The sequence below is a fragment of the Helianthus annuus genome, chromosome 5 (assembly GCF_002127325.2).
Source record: "Helianthus annuus cultivar XRQ/B chromosome 5, HanXRQr2.0-SUNRISE, whole genome shotgun sequence".
Classification (NCBI taxonomy): domain Eukaryota; kingdom Viridiplantae; phylum Streptophyta; class Magnoliopsida; order Asterales; family Asteraceae; genus Helianthus; species Helianthus annuus.
Genome location: NC_035437.2, coordinates 104,061,027 through 104,080,338, shown reverse-complemented (window position 1 = coordinate 104,080,338; position 19,312 = coordinate 104,061,027). Strand labels below are relative to the sequence as shown.

General features: G+C 41.6%; 2 protein-coding genes across 2 annotated transcripts; both read left to right on the top strand.

The window, feature by feature from the left end:
- The first annotated feature begins 16,230 nt into the window (after nucleotides 1-16,230).
- LOC110943523 lies at nucleotides 16,231-16,905 on the top strand. Its single transcript, XM_022185267.1, has 2 exons — nucleotides 16,231-16,482; nucleotides 16,687-16,905. The coding sequence occupies exons 1-2, from the start codon at nucleotides 16,231-16,233 to the stop codon at nucleotides 16,903-16,905; spliced, it is 471 nt and encodes a 156-aa protein (XP_022040959.1).
- Nucleotides 16,906-16,956: 51 nt separating this feature from the next.
- LOC118492135 lies at nucleotides 16,957-17,477 on the top strand. The gene is made up of 2 exons (XM_035989934.1): nucleotides 16,957-17,010; nucleotides 17,082-17,477. Exons 1-2 carry the CDS (start codon nucleotides 16,957-16,959, stop codon nucleotides 17,475-17,477), a joined length of 450 nt encoding a protein of 149 aa, XP_035845827.1.
- Nucleotides 17,478-19,312: the final 1,835 nt, after the last annotated feature.

Below are 19,312 nucleotides of genomic sequence, written 5' to 3'. Positions count from 1 at the left end.
AATGGTTATTTAAGTTTTGTTATTTAACCCAATTATCCAATCTTATATAGCCAAACAATTGAGTTAACTGCCATTTTCGTCCCTGTAGTTTGGTCACTTTGGCCATTTCAGTCCATTTTTCAAAAATGCGCCATTTTCCTCCCCGACGTTCTGGAAAGGTGCCATTTCAGTCCAAAAATCATAACCCAGTTAAGTCAGTTAGTAAACAAGGACTGATTGTGTAAATTTGTAACATAAAGGACTGATTGTGTAAATTTGTAACACCACCACCACTAGCCCTGCCACCACCACCACTCCGCTGCCACCACCACCACCACCGCCACCACCGCCACCACCGCCACCACAGCCACCACAGCCGGGAATGATGTCCGATGATGACAACAATGGTGTCCGATGATGACAGCAATGGTGACCGATGATGGTATGATGGTAATTATGATGAATGACGGGAATGATGTCCGATGATGACAACAATGGTGACCGGAGTTGCAGGTTAGCCGGAGATGAGAAGGGTGGTCGGAGAATGGTGCTACGGTGGTGAAAGTGATCGACGGCGAGGTGTGCGATGGAGATATCTGACCGGGAACGTACATGCTCCTATTTGAATGACTTATTAAAAAATGCTCACATGATATTGCAGAGCTCCGACGACATGTAATCAGGATCGTTGATTACATCTATTAATTAACAAATTATTGCATTAGTTCTTGCAATTGTTATTAATAATTACAACTGTTTATAAAGTAGAGCCTTATCTTTAGTGAATTGAACTCCAAACAAATGTAATCAACGATTCTAACCGGCTGCAATAAACTTCGTTCAAGACCAATTCTCAAATCCCCGCCACTTACGAAGCTTACTGCATATGCACGGAATAATTAATAAGTCATTCAAATAGGAGCATGTACGTTCCCGGTCAGATATCATGTGAGCTGCAATAATTAGTTAATCAACAGTTGCAAGAACTAATCCGACGACATGTAATCTGGCGGTGGTGGCGGTGGTGGCTGTGGTGGCGGCGGTGGTGGTGGTGGCAGCGGAGTGGTGGTGGTGGCAGGGCTAGTGGTGGTGGTGTTACAAATTTACACAATCAGTCCTTTATGTTACAAATTTACACAATCAGTCCTTGTTTACTAACTGACTTAACTGGGTTATGATTTTTGGACTGAAATGGCACTTTTCCAGAACGTCGGGGAGGAAAATGGCGCATTTTTTAAAAATGGACTGAAATGGCCAAAGTGACCAAACCATAGGGACGAAAATGGCAGTTAACTCCAAACAATTTAATAACAAATAATGTTATAAAAATGAAAAAAAAAAAACTGAAAAAAATTGGTTTATTCGGTCCGAACAGTAACACAAACCGAATTTGGATTTGGTTTTCGATTTGGTTTATAACTTCCTCACTTTGCTTTATTTTTGTTTTCGAGCAAAAACAATTCAAAATGAATAACCCGAAATTCGAACCAAAGAATACTCTTAGGGGCTGTTTGGCAACATCTGAATAGTTAAGTGTTGAACCAGTAAGAGGTCTGAATCATTAAGTGCTGAACCAGTAAGAGGTCTAAACCATTTAGAGCCCGTATAATGATTAACCGTTCAGAGGCAAATATCTGACCAATTCAGATTAGTGGTCTTAACCATTCAGACTCTGTATAAATCTTAACCATTCAGAGGCAAATGTCTAAACCATTTAGACATCTGCTCGTGAAACAAATCATTAAGTGCTGAACCAGTAAGATGTCTGAACCATTATTCCATTAAGAGCCTCATTAAGAGGTAAACAAACAGCGCGTTACACAGTAAACCTTTAGCTGTTTAGAAATTGCCATTCATATTACATTTTTGTTTAGTGATTATTGATTATTCATCATCTTTGGTTCTATAAATGATTCGTGGTTCAACTGGGAAAAATGAATCAAAAGTCAAAACCGATATCTAAAAAATATTTTTTAGTTATGCCATGAATTATTTATAAACGAATACCGATATCTAAAAACAATGCTATAAATCTAAAAAAATGATATGAACAATATAATAAAGTATAAAAACGAATAAAAAGGAGGACATGAATTTAAAATTGGCAAGTAAGTTAAGAACATCGAATATAATTGAGAGTTTATGATTGTAGTTGGTGATTTAATATAATTATTAATCCAATTAATACAAGGGAAGAACGTGGGAAACATGCATCGTCATGTTGTTTGCTTACAGTTTGACCATTGTTCTTCACGTGCCATTCACTAAAAGTCTAAAACCCTATCTTTAACTATTATCTTTTTAATTTCGCTTTGGTAAAAATGTAAATTCTCATACCACCCGTAGTGGGGAATCTTTGTCGGATTTTTTCTAAAAAAACGCCCCCCTCTCCTCGCCCAATTACCGTCTTGGGCGTTTTTTTTCAAAAAAAAGCACAAAGCGTTATTTTTTCCACGCCAGTGTTCAAGAATTTTAGCCAATGACCGTTGGCAACGGTCAGCTAACGGCTAGTTTTGTTTTTTATTTACTTTTTTAATTTAACTTATATATATATATATATATATATATATATATATATATATATATATATATATATATAGGGAGCCGCTAGAATGAGAACCACCTCGAGTTGTAAGAACCGCGAGAACTACACCCCACAGAGCGCCGTTCGCCGCGATTTTTTTTTTACAAGTAGATGTGTGCATTATAAACACGGCCGTAAAAAATCACGGCGAACGGCGCTCCGTGGGGTGTACTTTTTTACACCCCAAGTTTGGTGAAAAAAAAAAAGAAAAAAGAAAAAAAATTAAAAAACACCAAACTTGAGGTGTAAAAAAGTACACCCCACGGAGCGCCGTTCGCCGTGATTTTTTACGGCCGTGTTTATAATGCACACATCTACTTGTAAAAAAAAAATCGCGGCGAACGGCGCTCCGTGGGGTGTAGTTCTCGCGGTTCTTACAACTCGGGGTGGTTCTCATTCTAGCAGCCCCCTATATATATATATATATATATATATATATATATATATATATATATATATATATATATATATATATATATATATATATATATATATATATATTTCGTTGCAGGGTTTGTTATAAAACTGTGTTAAGTAGTAGCAATACTATACCATTGTCAGCGACCACCAACACCGGAAAAGCTCGTAAAAACAAAATAAAAAAAAGGGAAAAAAATAACGCCGAGCGAAAAGCAGACGTTAAATCTTTGAATCACGCACGCTCGTTGCTGAGAAATTAAACCGAAATGTAAAACACAGAAAAAAATAACTAAGTCCATCCAGGACCCGCATGTTAGACGAACTTGTCAAACGCAGAAAAATAGATGTGACGCGACGGGCCTTTCAAACGGTAAAAAATACGAAAAAATGTTGAACCCCACACGCACGTTGCGGTGCGTTAACTCACAAAATTTAGAACGAAACGAAAAACTTGGGAAAGATGAAAAGTATGGCGGACCAAAATTAAAAATAAAAAAGAGTTAGGATTAAATTGCAAAAGATGAAAAACGTTGGGTTAAAAGTAAAAAAACAAAAGGTCTAAATTGCAAAATTGAAGTTATTATTTAATTTTAGATAAAGATAAGAATAAAAATAGGTGATATCTATATATTGGTTATTAATTAATTAATTAATATTAAAAGAAATTTATTAAACAAATATATATAAAATATATGATGTTGAAGGAGAAAATGCCATGTGTCATTATTTGGAGTCTTTTATTATAAGTTAGATATTAGATATTAGATATATATATACCAACCTTCACCCATTTTATACAAACCAAAATCAAAAACCTTCACTTATAACATCAAACAACAAATCTTTTACACCCCATTTTATATAAAAAATGATTCCCCAATCTCCTCGTCGTCCATTGCAAATTTTTATTACAGAGAGTTTTTAGCGGATGAGGGTGACTCGACCGATGGCGAAAGCGAAGACAAAAATTAAGACGAGTAGTACTATGTGTTTATGTTTTATTATTTATGTAATTTGAAAATTAAGACGAAAATTAATAAATATTATTTGTTTTAGTTTGAAAAAAATAATTGGGTAATGATTGTTTTGGGCATTATTGGGGCATTATCCCACTACACCTCAGGGCCGTCTCCGAAAATTACAAAAAAAAAAAAAAAAAAAATTGGCCATGTTCGAGATAAAAAATGTAGGCCATATTCGCAAATTTTCATATAATATAAACTTATCAATCATTCAGTCAAATATATAAATACTAAAAACCCATAATACTATGATAATTGTTATGAAATAGATAAAACAAATTAACAAAAATAGTGTAGTAAAAATGATCAAATTATCAAACCTACTTGCTAAGCAAACAATGTGGTTCTTCATCTACGTTCACATCTTCTTCACCCACATTATCGTCACTCAAGTTAGAACTAGAATTTTGAGTTTCTTTTTGAAAAAAGACTTGTGTATTCGGTTTTGTTTTACTTTGCCCGCCTTTCTTTTCTCTTCCTCTAGCTTCCTCTTCTTACATTTTTGATGGCTGGATAGATCTTTGTATTTAGGAACGGGAGGCATAATTTCTAAATATTAACAAAAAACATTCATTCAATCACATCAAGTTTTATAGTATATGAAATCAGAGTCACACATATTAATATATTATGAAATCAAAAACATATGGCATCAAAAACATATGAAATCAAAACGCCAAAAACATATGATCGACGTTTTGTTTCCAGTATCCCTCGTCCCAATTCCCTGTGCGATATACTAGACTGCCTGTGATAGTGCGACGTTTTGTTCCTTTCCCTGATCTAGCAGGCCCTTATTTTTGTTTAGAATAGTCACTTGGGCTTGTTAATTGAGCCGTTTTTTAACTTTTAAACATGCCTTTAGTTAAAAAAAACTTTGGGTCTTTTAGCAGGCCCTTATCTATACAAACATCCAGGATTTTTTTTAAATATATATATATATATATATATATATATATATTATTTTAAAAATTTTTCGAGTCCTATATTGATTTGGGCCCTGATCACAGGCACCTCCTGTACCCCTTGATAGACGGCCCTGCTACACCTCTTTTAACATAATGCCCAATAATGCCCTAGTGCTGACTGGACTGCCACATAACGTAAAACATCCAAGGATGAAGGCATTATTTAGGTGTACTGAAGAAACACGAAACTAATTTTAGAGTTAATTAGTTTGGTTTATGTTTCAAACATAAGGGTTAATCTTTCTTAAACTTTCCTGAGCTTCGATTTGATCCGTTCTTCCTGCAAAATAGAAACACCGTTAGCTCGTTAAGAGGGGAATATGGGGGTTTCCCTCTTAACCAGACTCCGGCGTGAGAATAAGTATCTGCTTTGAGGAAATAAGTGTGTGTTAAGAGTGAGAGTAGAGAGTCTAGAATGTTTAACCTGTGCATGAAGGTCTATATTTATATCCGGATATGTGTAAGAGGAGATGAGCTGATGGGCCTTGGGCCGGAAGGTGACAACTAGGGAATATCCTCTTTGTCTCACTGGTCTCGACCGTTAGTGTCTTCTAGAAGATCTCCGGTGCTGGCGTACCGTGATTGGAGCCACGTGTCCTAGTTGTCGGCCTTGTTGTCCCTCTGCCATCAGCAGATAAGTGGAGATCATGGGGCAGTTGTCGTCGACCCCTGATTGGTGCCACGTAGGCGTCCTTGTGTACTCACTGTCTCCTGCACGTCAGACGATCATGGAGCACGATAGAGCACGGCCTGGAGGACGCCGATTGGCTTATTCTTCTGCCACTTGTACCTTCTGTACTTTCTAAAGTGGCTGAAGGCTCTTATTCAGAACACTAAGTGTGCAAACTGATGCTATCTGTTGTTCGGACCTCGTGCGGGATCAGGATCTGCTTAATCAGCCCGGGCGGGTCTACAAGATTGATCAGCTTGGTGAGTAAGGAGTATGGTCCAGCATGTGACCTGGATGGTCTGCGCGGCTTTTTGGGACCATACCCCTTCAAGTCCCCCCAGTCCAGTACTGCACCATGTGCGAAGTAAATGGTTGGAGCTCTGGACTTAGAGCAAAAGAAAGTGCTATCTTAGAGAAATGCTTGCTGGATCTTGGTAGACCGCGCGCGTGTAAGTGTTTGTCACTTATTATGGCGCGACTACCAAATTAGCCTGTTGGTATTTTTTGCTTTTGAATGTAAGCGCACAGGCTCATTGGTTAATCATGGATGCTGCGCAGCCTTGGTAACTTCTGCATGAAGTTTGTAGTAACTTTGAGCGGGAAAAACCTCGAATTTTGAATTCTGACAGGTTGGTACGAAATGTCGTCGACAACGACGTTTGAGTTGACTACTGACACGACCATCATCATGCTGTCACTAACGGTTCAGCTTTCCGTCAGGCGAGTGAGGCCCACGCGCGCGTGGTAACCGTCGCTCCGAGAATCCCGCCTTACGTTGCAGCTGCTGATTGGCTACGCGCGCGGTGAATCCGACACGTTTACCCATCGCATTAAATGCGATGAGTATAAATAGTCGACGAGAGGAGAGAAGAATTCACAAACCCTTCTTTGCTTTCTCTTATTCTCTCTCAAGTATTCAAGATTTCTTCAAATCTTCAACTATTCCACAGCAGATCTTCAAGTTTTTCTTGAACATTCTTTAAGTTTCTGAGTAGATCTTCATATATTTAAGTGTTCTCATGGCTGAAGAAGAGACTCAAGTTCAAGAGGGTCCCCTCCCTGTTCTTAAATGGGATCAGGGACTGTTCGAGCAAATAATCAGGGGATTCCGGTTTCCACCGGAATGGGACGCACAATATCCCCGGCAAGGTCTGACTGCCGTCGACGCACTGCCGGGATATATTACCCTGTTTAAAGACTTCTTCTTGCAAGGTAACTTCCGACTTCCGGCCACTGAGTTCAAGGCACACATACTCCATTACTATGGGTTTCATATATCGCAAATGAGTCCACCCGGCATGGTGAGGGTGAGACACTTTGAGTTTTTTTGCCTATCTCATGGTATAGAGCCCACAGTGGAGAAGATTAGGGTATTTTATCAGTTGATTCGGAATATAGGGTTTTACTCTTTCGGCAACAGGGGTTCTGCCAAGAAGATTCTTCTAAATCCCCCCAAGAGCTTTCATGATTGGAAGAAGAAGTTCTTCTTCATCTGAGAAGAAGTCATACCGATCGCGATGATCTTCTGCAAGCCGGATACAATTGAGAAGGAGGAACTGCCAATACCCAAGGGAGCCGACTAGTACTTGAAGTTCACTACAACGCCAAATCGGATCTTTAGGGAAAATGTCCTGGCTGCGGCGCAGATGAGTGACAAGTGGCCGTAAACCAGCAACGAAGTACCCATTCTGAAGTTTCAGGATAGAGGTATGTTGTTTCTTTGTTTTTACCTTCCTTTGTTATTTACCTACGCTTAACTGCTGAACTTGGTCGCAAAGGCGCATCTTTACCAAGCTGCTTTCCCCACCATTGGATGGGTCTATGGGTGTGCGCCTACTAGAATCAGGGGAGCCTTATTGGTATGAGCGGATTAAAGGCCATTTTCTTTATCCTCCTGCTGGAGCTTTCTCCAATCCTCCCACTGCAACCGAAGGTGTGCATCTACCCAACCCTCGGCCCTTGCGTGCTGTGACTTCCGCTGGGAAAGAGATTCTTTATCTTTCCAGCGAGGAGTCTGTAGGGTCTTCAAATGGGGAGCTAAGTTCCTGGTCTAACATCGTTACAGGTGTGTTGCGCGAACTTGGCATAGATCCGGAGGAGGAGAAGAAGAAACCAAACAAGAAGAAGAAGGTGATCACTATTGATGCTGAACTGACCAGCAAGAAGGGCGGGAATAGCCGCGCGACTACTGGTGCTTCTAAGAAAGGTACTCTTCGATTTCGGCAGAGTAACCTTGAAGATTACATTGTTGCAAGTGATTCACTTATAAGTGAGAAGAAAGGTACTCCCGTATAGGTGAGAAGAAGACCAGCGCTGCTGGTTCAAAAAGCTCAGGAAGCGCGGGCTCAAGGAACCCAGATGCTGGCGCTATTCCTTCTTCAATCGCGCTGGATGAAGAGGAGGAAGAAGAGGAGCAAGAGGAAGAGCATGCCCTCAAGTTAGTGAGCAGGAAGAGGAGTAGGGAGGAAACTGCTGCTGGGATCAAAGCAGTGCAAAAGGCTGGGGGAGCCCTAGTGATAGGAAAACAGAGCAATCTGCGCTCTTTATACAAGTTCTCTCCAGGTTAGTGGAGGATTTTAATACTTGTTCTCTTTTTGCAGCAACTTTTCTAACACTTGATTTTTACAGAGGCCCAAAAGAAGCCCCTGAGAAAACTAATGGTATTGAGTTGAAAGAGCCGGCGCCGAAGAAGACCAAGTTTATAATCAAGCCTCTCAGATCTGCTGAACTGGAGGTTGAGAAAGAGAGAGAGAAGGAAAAAGAAAAAAAGAAAGAAAAAGAGAGGGAGAAAGAAACTACTGATGCTGCCGTTGCCACCCAGCATGATGTGGCGCGGGACCTGGAGGTCACGCATATAACTGGGCTTGATCAGCCCTTTAAAGAGAAGGAGAAGGAGAAGGGAACTACTCAGTACAAGGAACCTGAGGTTGTTAAACCAACGCAGTCTACGCAGCCTGATGCCCCCACTCATACTGTGCAAGTGACCTCTGCTGCTGGGGGATCAGCTGCCATAGTGCATAAAGAAACTACCACTGCTGCAGGTGGTGCAAGTGCTGGAGGTAGTGGGCGCGGGGGCGCGGCTGGTGTTGCAGGAGGATCGATGCCACAAGCTCCTTGATGTGTGTAAAATGCAACATATAAAACACATCAATTAAGGCATAAAACTAACCCTTTTTTAGTACTAATGTTGGAAAAAGAGTGTTTTTGTCTTCCTTTTGTATTTTCAAGATGAAATGAGCTCAAAATCACAAAAGAAACAAAAGACCACTAATTCTACCATAAATACAAGAAAAGGAACAAAAGTAGACTGCCCGGACCCTCAACGGCATCTCCCAAGGCAAAAGAGAAGAAACAGAGTCTGAACACGCCCCGTGTCCAGCGAACACGGGGGGCGTGCCCAGGAAGCAGCAGAAAAAACAAACTAGTAGAAGCTTCCATTGCCCACCACGGGGCCGTGTCCAGCGAGCACGGGGGCGTGGTGAAAGTACAGCAGGCGCATTAATTGTAATTCGCAATTACAATTAATGAGGAGAGAGAGTGTCAGGCGGGCACGGGGCCGTGTCCAGCGGACACGGGGCCGTGTCCAGCCTTCTGTTCAGCCTATAAATAGAGGAGCTTGGCTTCATTCTCTCTCATCCCTTGGCACACCACCTCTCTCACACCTCATCCACCACCCACCACCACCATAACACCATCATCCACCACCATCATCCATTGTCCATCGTAGAGTGTGTGAGTCGTCTCGGGATCCAAGATTGATCGTAAGAGTTCTTGACAATCAAGGCCATGTTTGCCTAAGTCTCTTACATCACTTGGTGAAGACAAGTGTTTAGTATAATACTTTTTATTTTTAATCTTTTGCACTTTTTATTTGGTTTTGTATTAATGACTTTAATAACTAGTTACTTATGTTGAAGGTGATCTTTCCTTATCGTTTGTCCGTGGTGTCTTGGCATTATTTTACTGTCTATATAAAATAAAAGATTTTCACCATTCATATCTCCACGGTCTATATGGAGGTATGTTGGCTACCTGGTCGGGGGTTAAGGGAACGGTTTGGTAAGGGTCTTGCCCTTGTTCAGCGTTTAGAGGTCCTGCTTGGGACCTGGGTCAAATTTAGTAGGATCTCCTTCAATGCCCATAGGTATTGGATGGCGGGGATCCAAACTCTTTGACCCCCTCATAAGTTAACTACTATTAATACTATAACCCGGCTATTTAGGACTGTATCCCTGCTGACTCAGACTACTTAGCCGAGGGTAACGTCACCGCCAGAAGCGGGGCCTACCACAATTTGCATTAATAACTTAATTCATTATCTTTCAATAATCCGACCCTTTAGGATTGTATCCTTGCTGACTCAAACTACTGGGTTGAGGGTAACGTCGCCTTCAAAAGAGGGGCCTACTACAATAACTAAGATAATCTCTTAAACAAGTGCAAAAGTGCGAAAATAATCAAAGGTTATACTAATATACGTGTTGGATCCAAGTGATTCATCTTGTCTATCTGTTTTTATTTTATTTTTATTTTCAGCATTTAGTTAGTTTTTATTTTTCTTAGTTTAAAACATTTTTCTAACTTTTTGATTTGATTAGACGTTGAGGATAAACCGGTATTAAAAGCTCTTGTGTCCTTGGACGACCTCGGTATCTTACCAACACTATACTACGTCCACGATGGGTGCACTTGCCCATATGTGTGTTTAGTGTTAGTGAATATCGTGTTTTATAAATTTAAAACTTGGCTAAAAGTGTAAAAAGGGCTTAAATATACATCAAAAAATATATACACACTGACACGCATCAAGTTTTTGGCGCCGCTGCCGGGGACACAAGGATTTTAAGAAAGTTAGGAATCAACGGCTTAATCATATTTTTATTTTTCTTTAATTTTTTAGGATTTTTTCTTAGATTTTTAGCTTCTGCAGAGCTCAACACGGGGCCGTGCCTGCTGAACACGCCCCGTGCTCAATCATTGGAACTGGCAATCCTGTTTTAAGTCAGACAGTAGGCTGAACACGGGGCCGTGTCCACTCAACACGCCCCCGTGCCCAAGATTCAGTTACTGAAAACAGAACCGTTAGATCCCGGCGGTTGGTAATTTCTGACACAAACATGAGTGATAGTAATTCTTTTTACTTTCGGCACTCTTATGGTTTGTGGTGTCGAATATGTGGAGGCGAACATGAGGAATTAAAATGTTTCTTCCTCACTTATAGGCCCCACTATATAGACCCACCGATTCCTTGTAACCTTAAGAGGGGCGAAAGTAAAAATAAGCACTATTTCTCCCTCGAATGCGCCCAGCCAGATATTCTAGGAGAAATGCTCCTTGACGAGCTATTTCAACTAGAAGAACTACTTCTCAATTGGTCAAAAGAACTTAGGAAGGATTTTTTAGATCCATCCCAAGATGATGACCATGAGGAAATGTTGGAACCGCATTCTGACAACCTCGTTGCTCCCGAAAATACCTTCTTACCTAGAAAAGACGCGGACGATAGTCGTCCCTGTGTCGATTGTGCCGTGAAGGACTCCCCATCGACTTCGTTCGATGCATACATAGACCTGAGCGATTCGGCATACACCTTCTTTAACGAGAGCCCGGGAAAGGGTTGGACTTGTCCACCTAGAATGAAAATAGGAATTACCCTCACCGACAACCTCTTGCGTTCTCACCTTAGTATAGGACAATTAAGGTATCTTAGGCACTTTGGGGTTGTTCCAACAAGTCAAGAGCCACCCGATATAGATTAGCTCCTTAGTAAGAAACAAAACTCCATAAAACAGCCTACCGACACGGGGCCGTGCCCGGTCAACACGCCCCCGTGTTCACTCAGAAGATTCTCTGCTGATTCTGTCAGAATACGGACAAAATGTGTCAGGATTTTCTCTGCACACGGGGCCGTGTCCAGCGGACACGGGGCCGTGTCCAGTGTGCTGTCGTTTTCTTTAAATGCAGCCTGAATTCTGCTCATTTTTGACCACTTCACCAAGCAGAGATTCCTGGGATCTTCATATATACCATCCTAGGTAAGTGCTAAAAGAAGGTTCCTAAGGACCATCTTGTCTTTTCCACTTTTGTTCATTTCTCCTTCTTCCAAAAAATTTTTCAAACCTTACCTCCATGGAAGCTTGGAAACCCATGATTCCAACCTTCTATGAAAGGTTTGTAGGAATTTTTGCCACGAATTCTTGTCTAAAGTTAGTTCTATAACTTTGTTTTAAATTATCTAAGCTTAAAACACAATAAAAGTGTATTAAAATAATTTAAAAACCTGGAGCCGTTAGGCAAAAATCCTGCAGATAGCTGAACACGGGGCCGTGCTCACTGAGCACGGGGCCGTGTTCGAGGTACTGTTTTGCAAAATTTTAGTTATCTTCGGATTATTTCGCAGAAAATGGCCAGCAGAACAGCGGAACATCTTCAAGAAATAACCGAAATGGAAGGAGGTCGTCTACGGCAGAGGATTCCCTAGTAAACTACGTTTACGCTTTGAGGGAAGCCATAGACGAGATGACGGGAGTAGAAGAAGCTTTGGTGGATCGTATTAATCATCTGACGGTAGGTTTGGAGGGTTGCCTACGGGAAGTAAATCTCCTGCACCAGAGATTGAACCTTCTCGCTTCCCCGCCTTTGGTCCCGGTGATAACCCAAAGGGCGTGGAATGTAGTACCCGAGGTTATCATTCCAGCAGAATGGCACGCCATGCACCAAGTACCTCAACCGAGGGTGGTGCAAGGAATCCCGGTGAGCGTTCCTCCTCGAGACACCGAAGAGAATGATGCTACCTTTTACCTCCCTAGGGAGATAGAAGAATGGCTTTGAATGACAACCAAGGAGCCATCGGCTAAAAAGAGTTACTACAACGGGAAGCTATTCCCGAAATTTTCTTAAATAAGTGGAACTCTTATGATAACCTTATGTATCCCCTAGTTATTTAGCTAACTTAGTGTAATGTCTCTCTATGATTTGCAATGTTATGATTTATGATTGATGGTTGTTTTGAGAATAAAACACACTCATGGTGGTAATGGATGAAAAAGGGAACGAGAAAAAATGGAACCATGCACGAAGAACAGAGCAACCCGACAAAAATCTCCATCACAGAAGGCTCAACACGGGCCGTGCCCAACCAACACGGCTCCGTGCTGAGCCCCTGCAGAAAAATCACCCAGTTCAGGTAACTGGACACGGGCCGTGTTCAGCGGACACGCCTCCGTGTCCAGGCTTCTGTTTCAATTCTGTAATTTTTGTTACTGGCACTTGACCACGGGGCCGTGCCCGGTGAACACGGGGCCGTGTCCAGGATGCCAGTAACAAAAATCTTTGCTTTTTAACATACTTTTATGCATTCTAATCAACCAAAAATATTATTTTTGGACACATTGAGGACAATGTGTAATTTAAGTGTGGGGGGGATGCTAAAATCTTGAAATTTTGCAAAATCCTAAACACAAGCCTTACACAAAACTCTATTGGAACCGCTAAACACCCCAAATTTTTTCAAAAACTTTTTCATTTTTTTTTATTTACTTGTCTTAGTTTAAGTTGGGAATAACAAGTTCTAAAAAGGTTATATTTTTACAAGTTTACAACCGATAGCGTCGTGATAAAAAAGGAACCAACATAAGAAAATTATGAAACGACATAACAAGTCTAGTTTAAAATTCGATTATATATGCTTGGTCACATTAAAAACCCATTCCCACAAAAGTGAGTTTTGAGCCTTTATTGAGCATAAAAATACACATATTTAGATTAAATGCTCATTTTTCGTTTCTTGTGTGAATAGCCGCTCGGTCCTTACAAATCTAGAACTTGCCACGACGATACATTCCCGGTCCTTACCAACTTAAACCCAAGTAAGTAAATGATGGAGGCATTAGGACTAACTATTTTTTTTTTTCAAAACCATTATTTTTCATTTTTTTTACCTACCCAAAATCCCCCTAGAAAACCCCTTTGAGCCTAAACCTTTCATTTCATTACCCCAAAAACCATTTTTACCCACCAAAAAACCTTTTTCATTTTTCTTTCACCTTTTATTTTAGTAACAAGCTCGGTTTTTCGTCAACTTGCCCTTTCAAGTGACATAAAAAAAAAAATGATGATGAAGTCAAAAACAAACAAAAGCTACAAAAGCTTGTTTGGAGAAATACTTCAAAAATAATAGGTCACTAAAAACAAGGTATTTTACGAAAACCGACACTTGTTACGATTTTCGCCCTTTTTACTAACCACTAACCAACCACCCACCTTTAAACCCAAGCCTTCACCCAAAAAGTCCTCTTGATATTTACAAAGGTAAAAAGTTAAAAAGGAGGAGGATTGATTGCTTGGCAAGCCTATGGAAAGACGTAAGTTCCGTGCCGCTCTCGAGTGATTCACTAAAATATACACCTTCGGCCGAGTGTTGAGTGATCTCCCGTGAGGAATGTGAACTTGTATATAAATGGAATTTTAATAAGGCATGCTATGCCCAAATAAGTAATTTATCTTATGAAAAGTTCAAAATAAATCATAACGAATGGGATTGTAAATAAATAAAAATAAAGCCTACAAAAACCTTGGATTCCCGACACTCTAGGACAAGCTAAAAACTTCTCTTCTACCTATTCCATTTGGGAGTGTAAGCCACATTTAAAGAGTTTTGCTTGAGGACAAGCAAAAGTTCAAGTGTGGGGGTATTTGATGTGTGTAAAACGCAACATATAAAACACATCAATTAAGGCATAAAACTAACCCTTTTTTAGTACTAATGTTGGAAAAAGAGTGTTTTTGTCTTCCTTTTGTATTTTCAGGATGAAATGAGCTCAAAATCACAAAAGAAGCAAAAAGACCACTAATTCTACCATAAATACAAGAAAAGGAACAAAAGTAGACTGCCCGGACCCTCAACGGCATCTCCCAAGGCAAAAGAGAAGAAACAGAGTCTGAACACGCCCCGTGTCCAGCGAACACGGGGGCGTGCCCAGGAAGCAGCAGAAAAGACAAACCAGTAGAAGCTTCCATTGCCCACCACGGGGCCGTGTCCAGCGAGCACGGGGGCGTGGTGAAAGTACAGCAGACGCATTAATTGTAATTCGCAATTACAATTAATGAGGAGAGAGAGTGTCAGGCGGGCACGGGGCCGTGTCCAGCGGACACGGGGCCGTGTCCAGCCTTCTGTTCAGCCTATAAATAGAGGAGCTTGGCTTCATTCTCTCTCATCCCTTGGCACACCACCTCTCTCACACCTCATCCACCACCCACCACCACCATAACACCATCATCCACCACCATCATCCATTGTCCATCGTAGAGTGTGTGAGTCGTCTCGGGATCCAAGATTGATCGTAAGAGTTCTTGACAATCAAGGCCATGTTTGCCTAAGTCTCTTACATCACTTGGTGAAGACAAGTGTTTAGTATAATACTTTTTATTTTTAATCTTTTGCACTTTTTATTTGGTTTTGTATTAATGACTTTAATAACTAGTTACTTATGTTGAAGGTGATCTTTCCTTATCGTTTGTCCGTGGTGTCTTGGCATTATTTTACTGTCTATATAAAATAAAAGATTTTCACCATTCATATCTCCACGGTCTATATGGAGGTATGTTGGCTACCTGGTCGGGGGTTAAGGGAACGGTTTGGTAAGGGTCTTGCCCTTGTTCAGCGTTTAGAGGTCCTGCTTGGGACCTGGGTCAAATTTAGTTGGATCTCCTTCAATGCCCATAGGTATTGGATGGCGGGGATCCAAACTCTTTGACCCCCTCATAAGTTAACTACTATTAATACTATAACCCGGCTATTTAGGACTGTATCCCTGCTGACTCAGACTACTTAGCCGAGGGTAACGTCACCGCCAGAAGCGGGGCCTACCACAATTTGCATTAATAACTTATTTCATTATCTTTCAATAATCCGACCCTTTAGGATTGTATCCTTGCTGACTCAAACTACTGGGTTGAGGGTAACGTCGCCTTCAAAAGAGGGGCCTACTACAATAACTAAGATAATCTCTTAAACTAAGTGCAAAAGTGCGAAAATAATCAAAGGTTATACTAATACACGTGTCGGATCCAAGTGATTCATCTTGTCTATCTGTTTTTATTTTATTTTTATTTTCAGCATTTAGTTAGTTTTTATTTTTCTTAGTTTAAAACATTTTTCTAACTTTTTGATTTGATTAGACGTTGAGGATAAACCGGTATTAAAAGCTCTTGTGTCCTTGGACGACCTCGGTATCTTACCAACACTATACTACGTCCACGATGGGTGCACTTGCCCATATGTGTGTTTAGTGTTAGTGAATATCGTGTTTTATAAATTTAAAACTTGGCTAAAAGTGTAAAAAGGGCTTAAATATACATCAAAAAATATATACACACTGACACGCATCACTCCTATAGGTCCTAAGGATACCTTAGGAGATATTTATTACAAGACTTACACTAAGGAAGCTCCCGGTGATGCTCCCCACCATCCTCCATGGGGCTTAAAGCAGAAGGACACGTTCCTGGAGTTTGCTCCTTGTCGTGATTGGTACTTGAACTCGTTCCCTCCCGGTGAAGTTAATAGGCAGAGAGCGCGGACCCACGATGGGTTGTATCATGCCTACGTTGTTGGAGAGGCCAACACCCGTGGTGCTAACCACCAAATTATGTGCGAGTGGCGTACAATGGTTAGAGAGCGGGGTGATTGGGAAAAGTACCGTGAAGAGTGCGTTTACTGAGGAGAAGGCCGCCTTCGAAGCGGAGAAAAAATCTGAGGAATGGGGCCGCGAGGGCTTAAGGAGCAAACTTCGTGCTGCTGAGGAGTTCTTATCGAAAGAGCGGGCTGAATGGAAAGAGGTGTGCAAGAAGGATAATCAGCGTATGTATTCTCCTCGCTCCAAGATTACCGACCTTGAAGCTCAGATTGCTACATTAAAAAGAAGGTTGAGGACGTTGAAGCGGACAAGAAGCATGTTGAGGTTCAACGAACTTAACCCTTTTCTCATTATGTTGTTTTGTACTTGTCAAAATATTACTAAGTCGTTATCTCATCCTTTGTAGGACGAGTTAAAGGCGCAGGTGGCCAGCAAGGATAAAGACTTAAATGCCAAGGATGTGGAGATTGCGGAGTTAAAGCGTCGATTGCATGAGCAAACTGACAAGAATGAGTCATTGGAGATTGATCTTGAGGCTGAGAGGGTGAAGGCTGCTACCGCCGAGGAGGCCAAACAGAGGGCCGACGAGGCCAAACAGAGGGCCGACGAGGCGCGAGATTATTAGCACCTCTGCCCTTAACTGGCTCAGAACAATTATGCCGTAGCTCAAGCAATCATGGACACGCTAGTTTCCGACTCCGAATGGATGCGCAATAGAGGAGTAGTTGCAGTGAGTTTCTCCTCTTTTACCTTAGGTTTTATTTACTGTTCCTTTGTTCTTATCCATTATCCTTTTTGCAGATTGCTAACTCTATTTTGAACGCATTTGAGATGGATACGGCTGTTGCCATGTTCATAGATGCTTCACGTGCTGTTGGGCATCGCGGGGGTTATCTGGAATGTGCTCATCACGTGGAAGAGGCCTTTGGTCAAGAGTTTGATACCAGTCATTGCTCTGTGACCGATCAGGCTGATGCTGTGTTAGCTCGCGCTGAAGAAGTCTACGACCATCTTTCACTGCCAGTTATGGATTTGGTCACCGAGGCGTTAAAGCATGATGCTTGGAGCGCGCGGCTAAAGGGTATCCTTGACCCTCCAGAGATTGTGGAGTTATCGGATAAAGAAGAGGTAGCCGGCGGAGATGGCGATGGCGATGGAGATGGATATGGTGATGGTGATGGTGATGGCCATGAATAGATAATGTTTGACGACTTTATGCCTTGTAATTTCTATTTTTGACTTTTTATGTAATCATTGCGCTGGCGCACTTTTTGGAATATGACATTATGTTTGCTTTCTATTTGTCAAGTTACAATTTTTGCATTATTGTTAAAAACTTTGGTTAAATTAGCTCGAATAAATGTACGTGTGGCTCGTGTATGAGTGTTATTACCCGGTCTCGCACAATACTCGCGGAGGACCTTGGAGGCATAACTCAAGAGCTCGAAATTTACTGAAGTGTTTTCGTGCTAATCAAAAGTTTAACATGCATTTTTAACGTAGAAGTCATGAGGATAAAAACATAAGGCATAGCCAATGCTTGCATTCATTAGCTTAGAAACAGGCGCGAGGCCCACATACATCACTGAAATAGAAAAGGGGGCGTATAGCCGACATAGGTAATTTAAAAGGCGTGTGGCCAACATAAGTAGATAAAAGGCGCATGGCCAACATAACTAAGTGGAAAGGTGCATGGCCAAGGGTGTTCACATGTAGCATTTGCGCAGTTGTTGCGCGTTCCACGTGCGCGGGATGATGTGTCCATCCAGGGTGCGCAGTTTGTATGCCCCTTTTCCTAGCACTTCATGTATTAAGTATGGGCCTTCCCACTTAGGTGCTAGTTTTCCGGGGCGTTAAGCATTGGAAGCTTCATTATCTCTGAAAACGTATTCCCCTTGAGTGTAGGTATAAATGCGTACTCTTGCATTGTAGTACCTCTCCACCTGCGTTTTATACTTGGCCTCTTTGATTCGCGTTATTTCGCGCCTCTCTTCGAGCAGGTCCAAGTCTAAACGACACTCCGCCTCATTATCAACTTTGTTGATTGCTGACAAGCGCAGCGAGGGGAGGCCTATCTCAGCTGGGATAACCGCCTCTGAGTCGTAGACCAGGCTGAAAGGGGTTTCGCCAGTGCTTGTTTTTGGCATGGTTCGATGAGCCCACAGGATGCTAGGAAGCTCATCTACCCAGCCTCTTCTCTTGGTGCCCAGGCGGGCCTTTATCCCTTCAACGATACTTTTGTTGACACTTTCTACTTGATCGTTGCCCTGAGTGTGCGCAACAAAAGAGAAAGTGTGCTCGATATTCATCTCTTTCATCCATTCTTGAAGGTCTTCAGAAGCAAAATTGGTGCCATTATCGATTACAATCTTGATTGGGAGACCAAATCTGCAAATTATGTGTTCCCATATGAATTTGTGCACCATCATTGCCATAGTTGAAGCGAGGGCTTTGGCCTCCACCCATTTGGTGAAATAATCGACGACAACAATTATAAACTTCACTGCTCCAGGAGCTTCAGGGAAAGGTCCCACCATATCGATCCCCCACTACTGGAAGGGCCAAGCAGTGGACTAAGGGATGAGATTATTCTTCGGGCGCAGGGTTTTTGGAGCGTGCCTTTGACAGGAGTCGCATTTACGCAATTCCTTCAGAGCGTCAACATGCATCCCTGGCCAATAATAACCAGCGTTCAATATCTTTGCTACGACCATGCGCGGGCCCACATGAATGCCGCAGATGCCTTCATGAATCTCCCCGATCAGGTAATTTGCATCTTGAGGGTCCACATGGCCTTAAAAAGGATCTTCTGTATAGGATTCCTCCATTCATCTCATAGAACAGCGCTTTGTTTTGTATCTTTCTGGCCTCTGCCTTGTTTTCAGGGAGGGTCCCTTCTTGAAGATATTGAATGACAGGGGTCATCCACGATGGTGGCCCTATCTCAACTACATTAACTTGACGCAAAAAAACATATGGGTTTTTTAAGACTTCGATTCTTACATCTTTGGCGAGATGTTGGAAAGCCATTG

What these genes read in the sequence shown, in the direction of transcription:
- LOC110943523 (XM_022185267.1), top strand. Translation starts at nt 16,231, where the DNA reads ATGGGTTGTATCATGCCTACGTTGTTGGAGAGGCCAACACCCGTGGTG. An exon ending in AGCGGGCTGAATGGAAAGAG is followed by an intron (nt 16,483 to 16,686) that starts GTGTGCAAGAAG and finishes CATCCTTTGTAG; the next exon opens with GACGAGTTAAAGGCGCAGGT.
- LOC118492135 (XM_035989934.1), top strand. Translation starts at nt 16,957, where the DNA reads ATGGACACGCTAGTTTCCGACTCCGAATGGATGCGCAATAGAGGAGTA. An exon ending in GCAATAGAGGAGTAGTTGCA is followed by an intron (nt 17,011 to 17,081) that starts GTGAGTTTCTCC and finishes TCCTTTTTGCAG; the next exon opens with ATTGCTAACTCTATTTTGAA.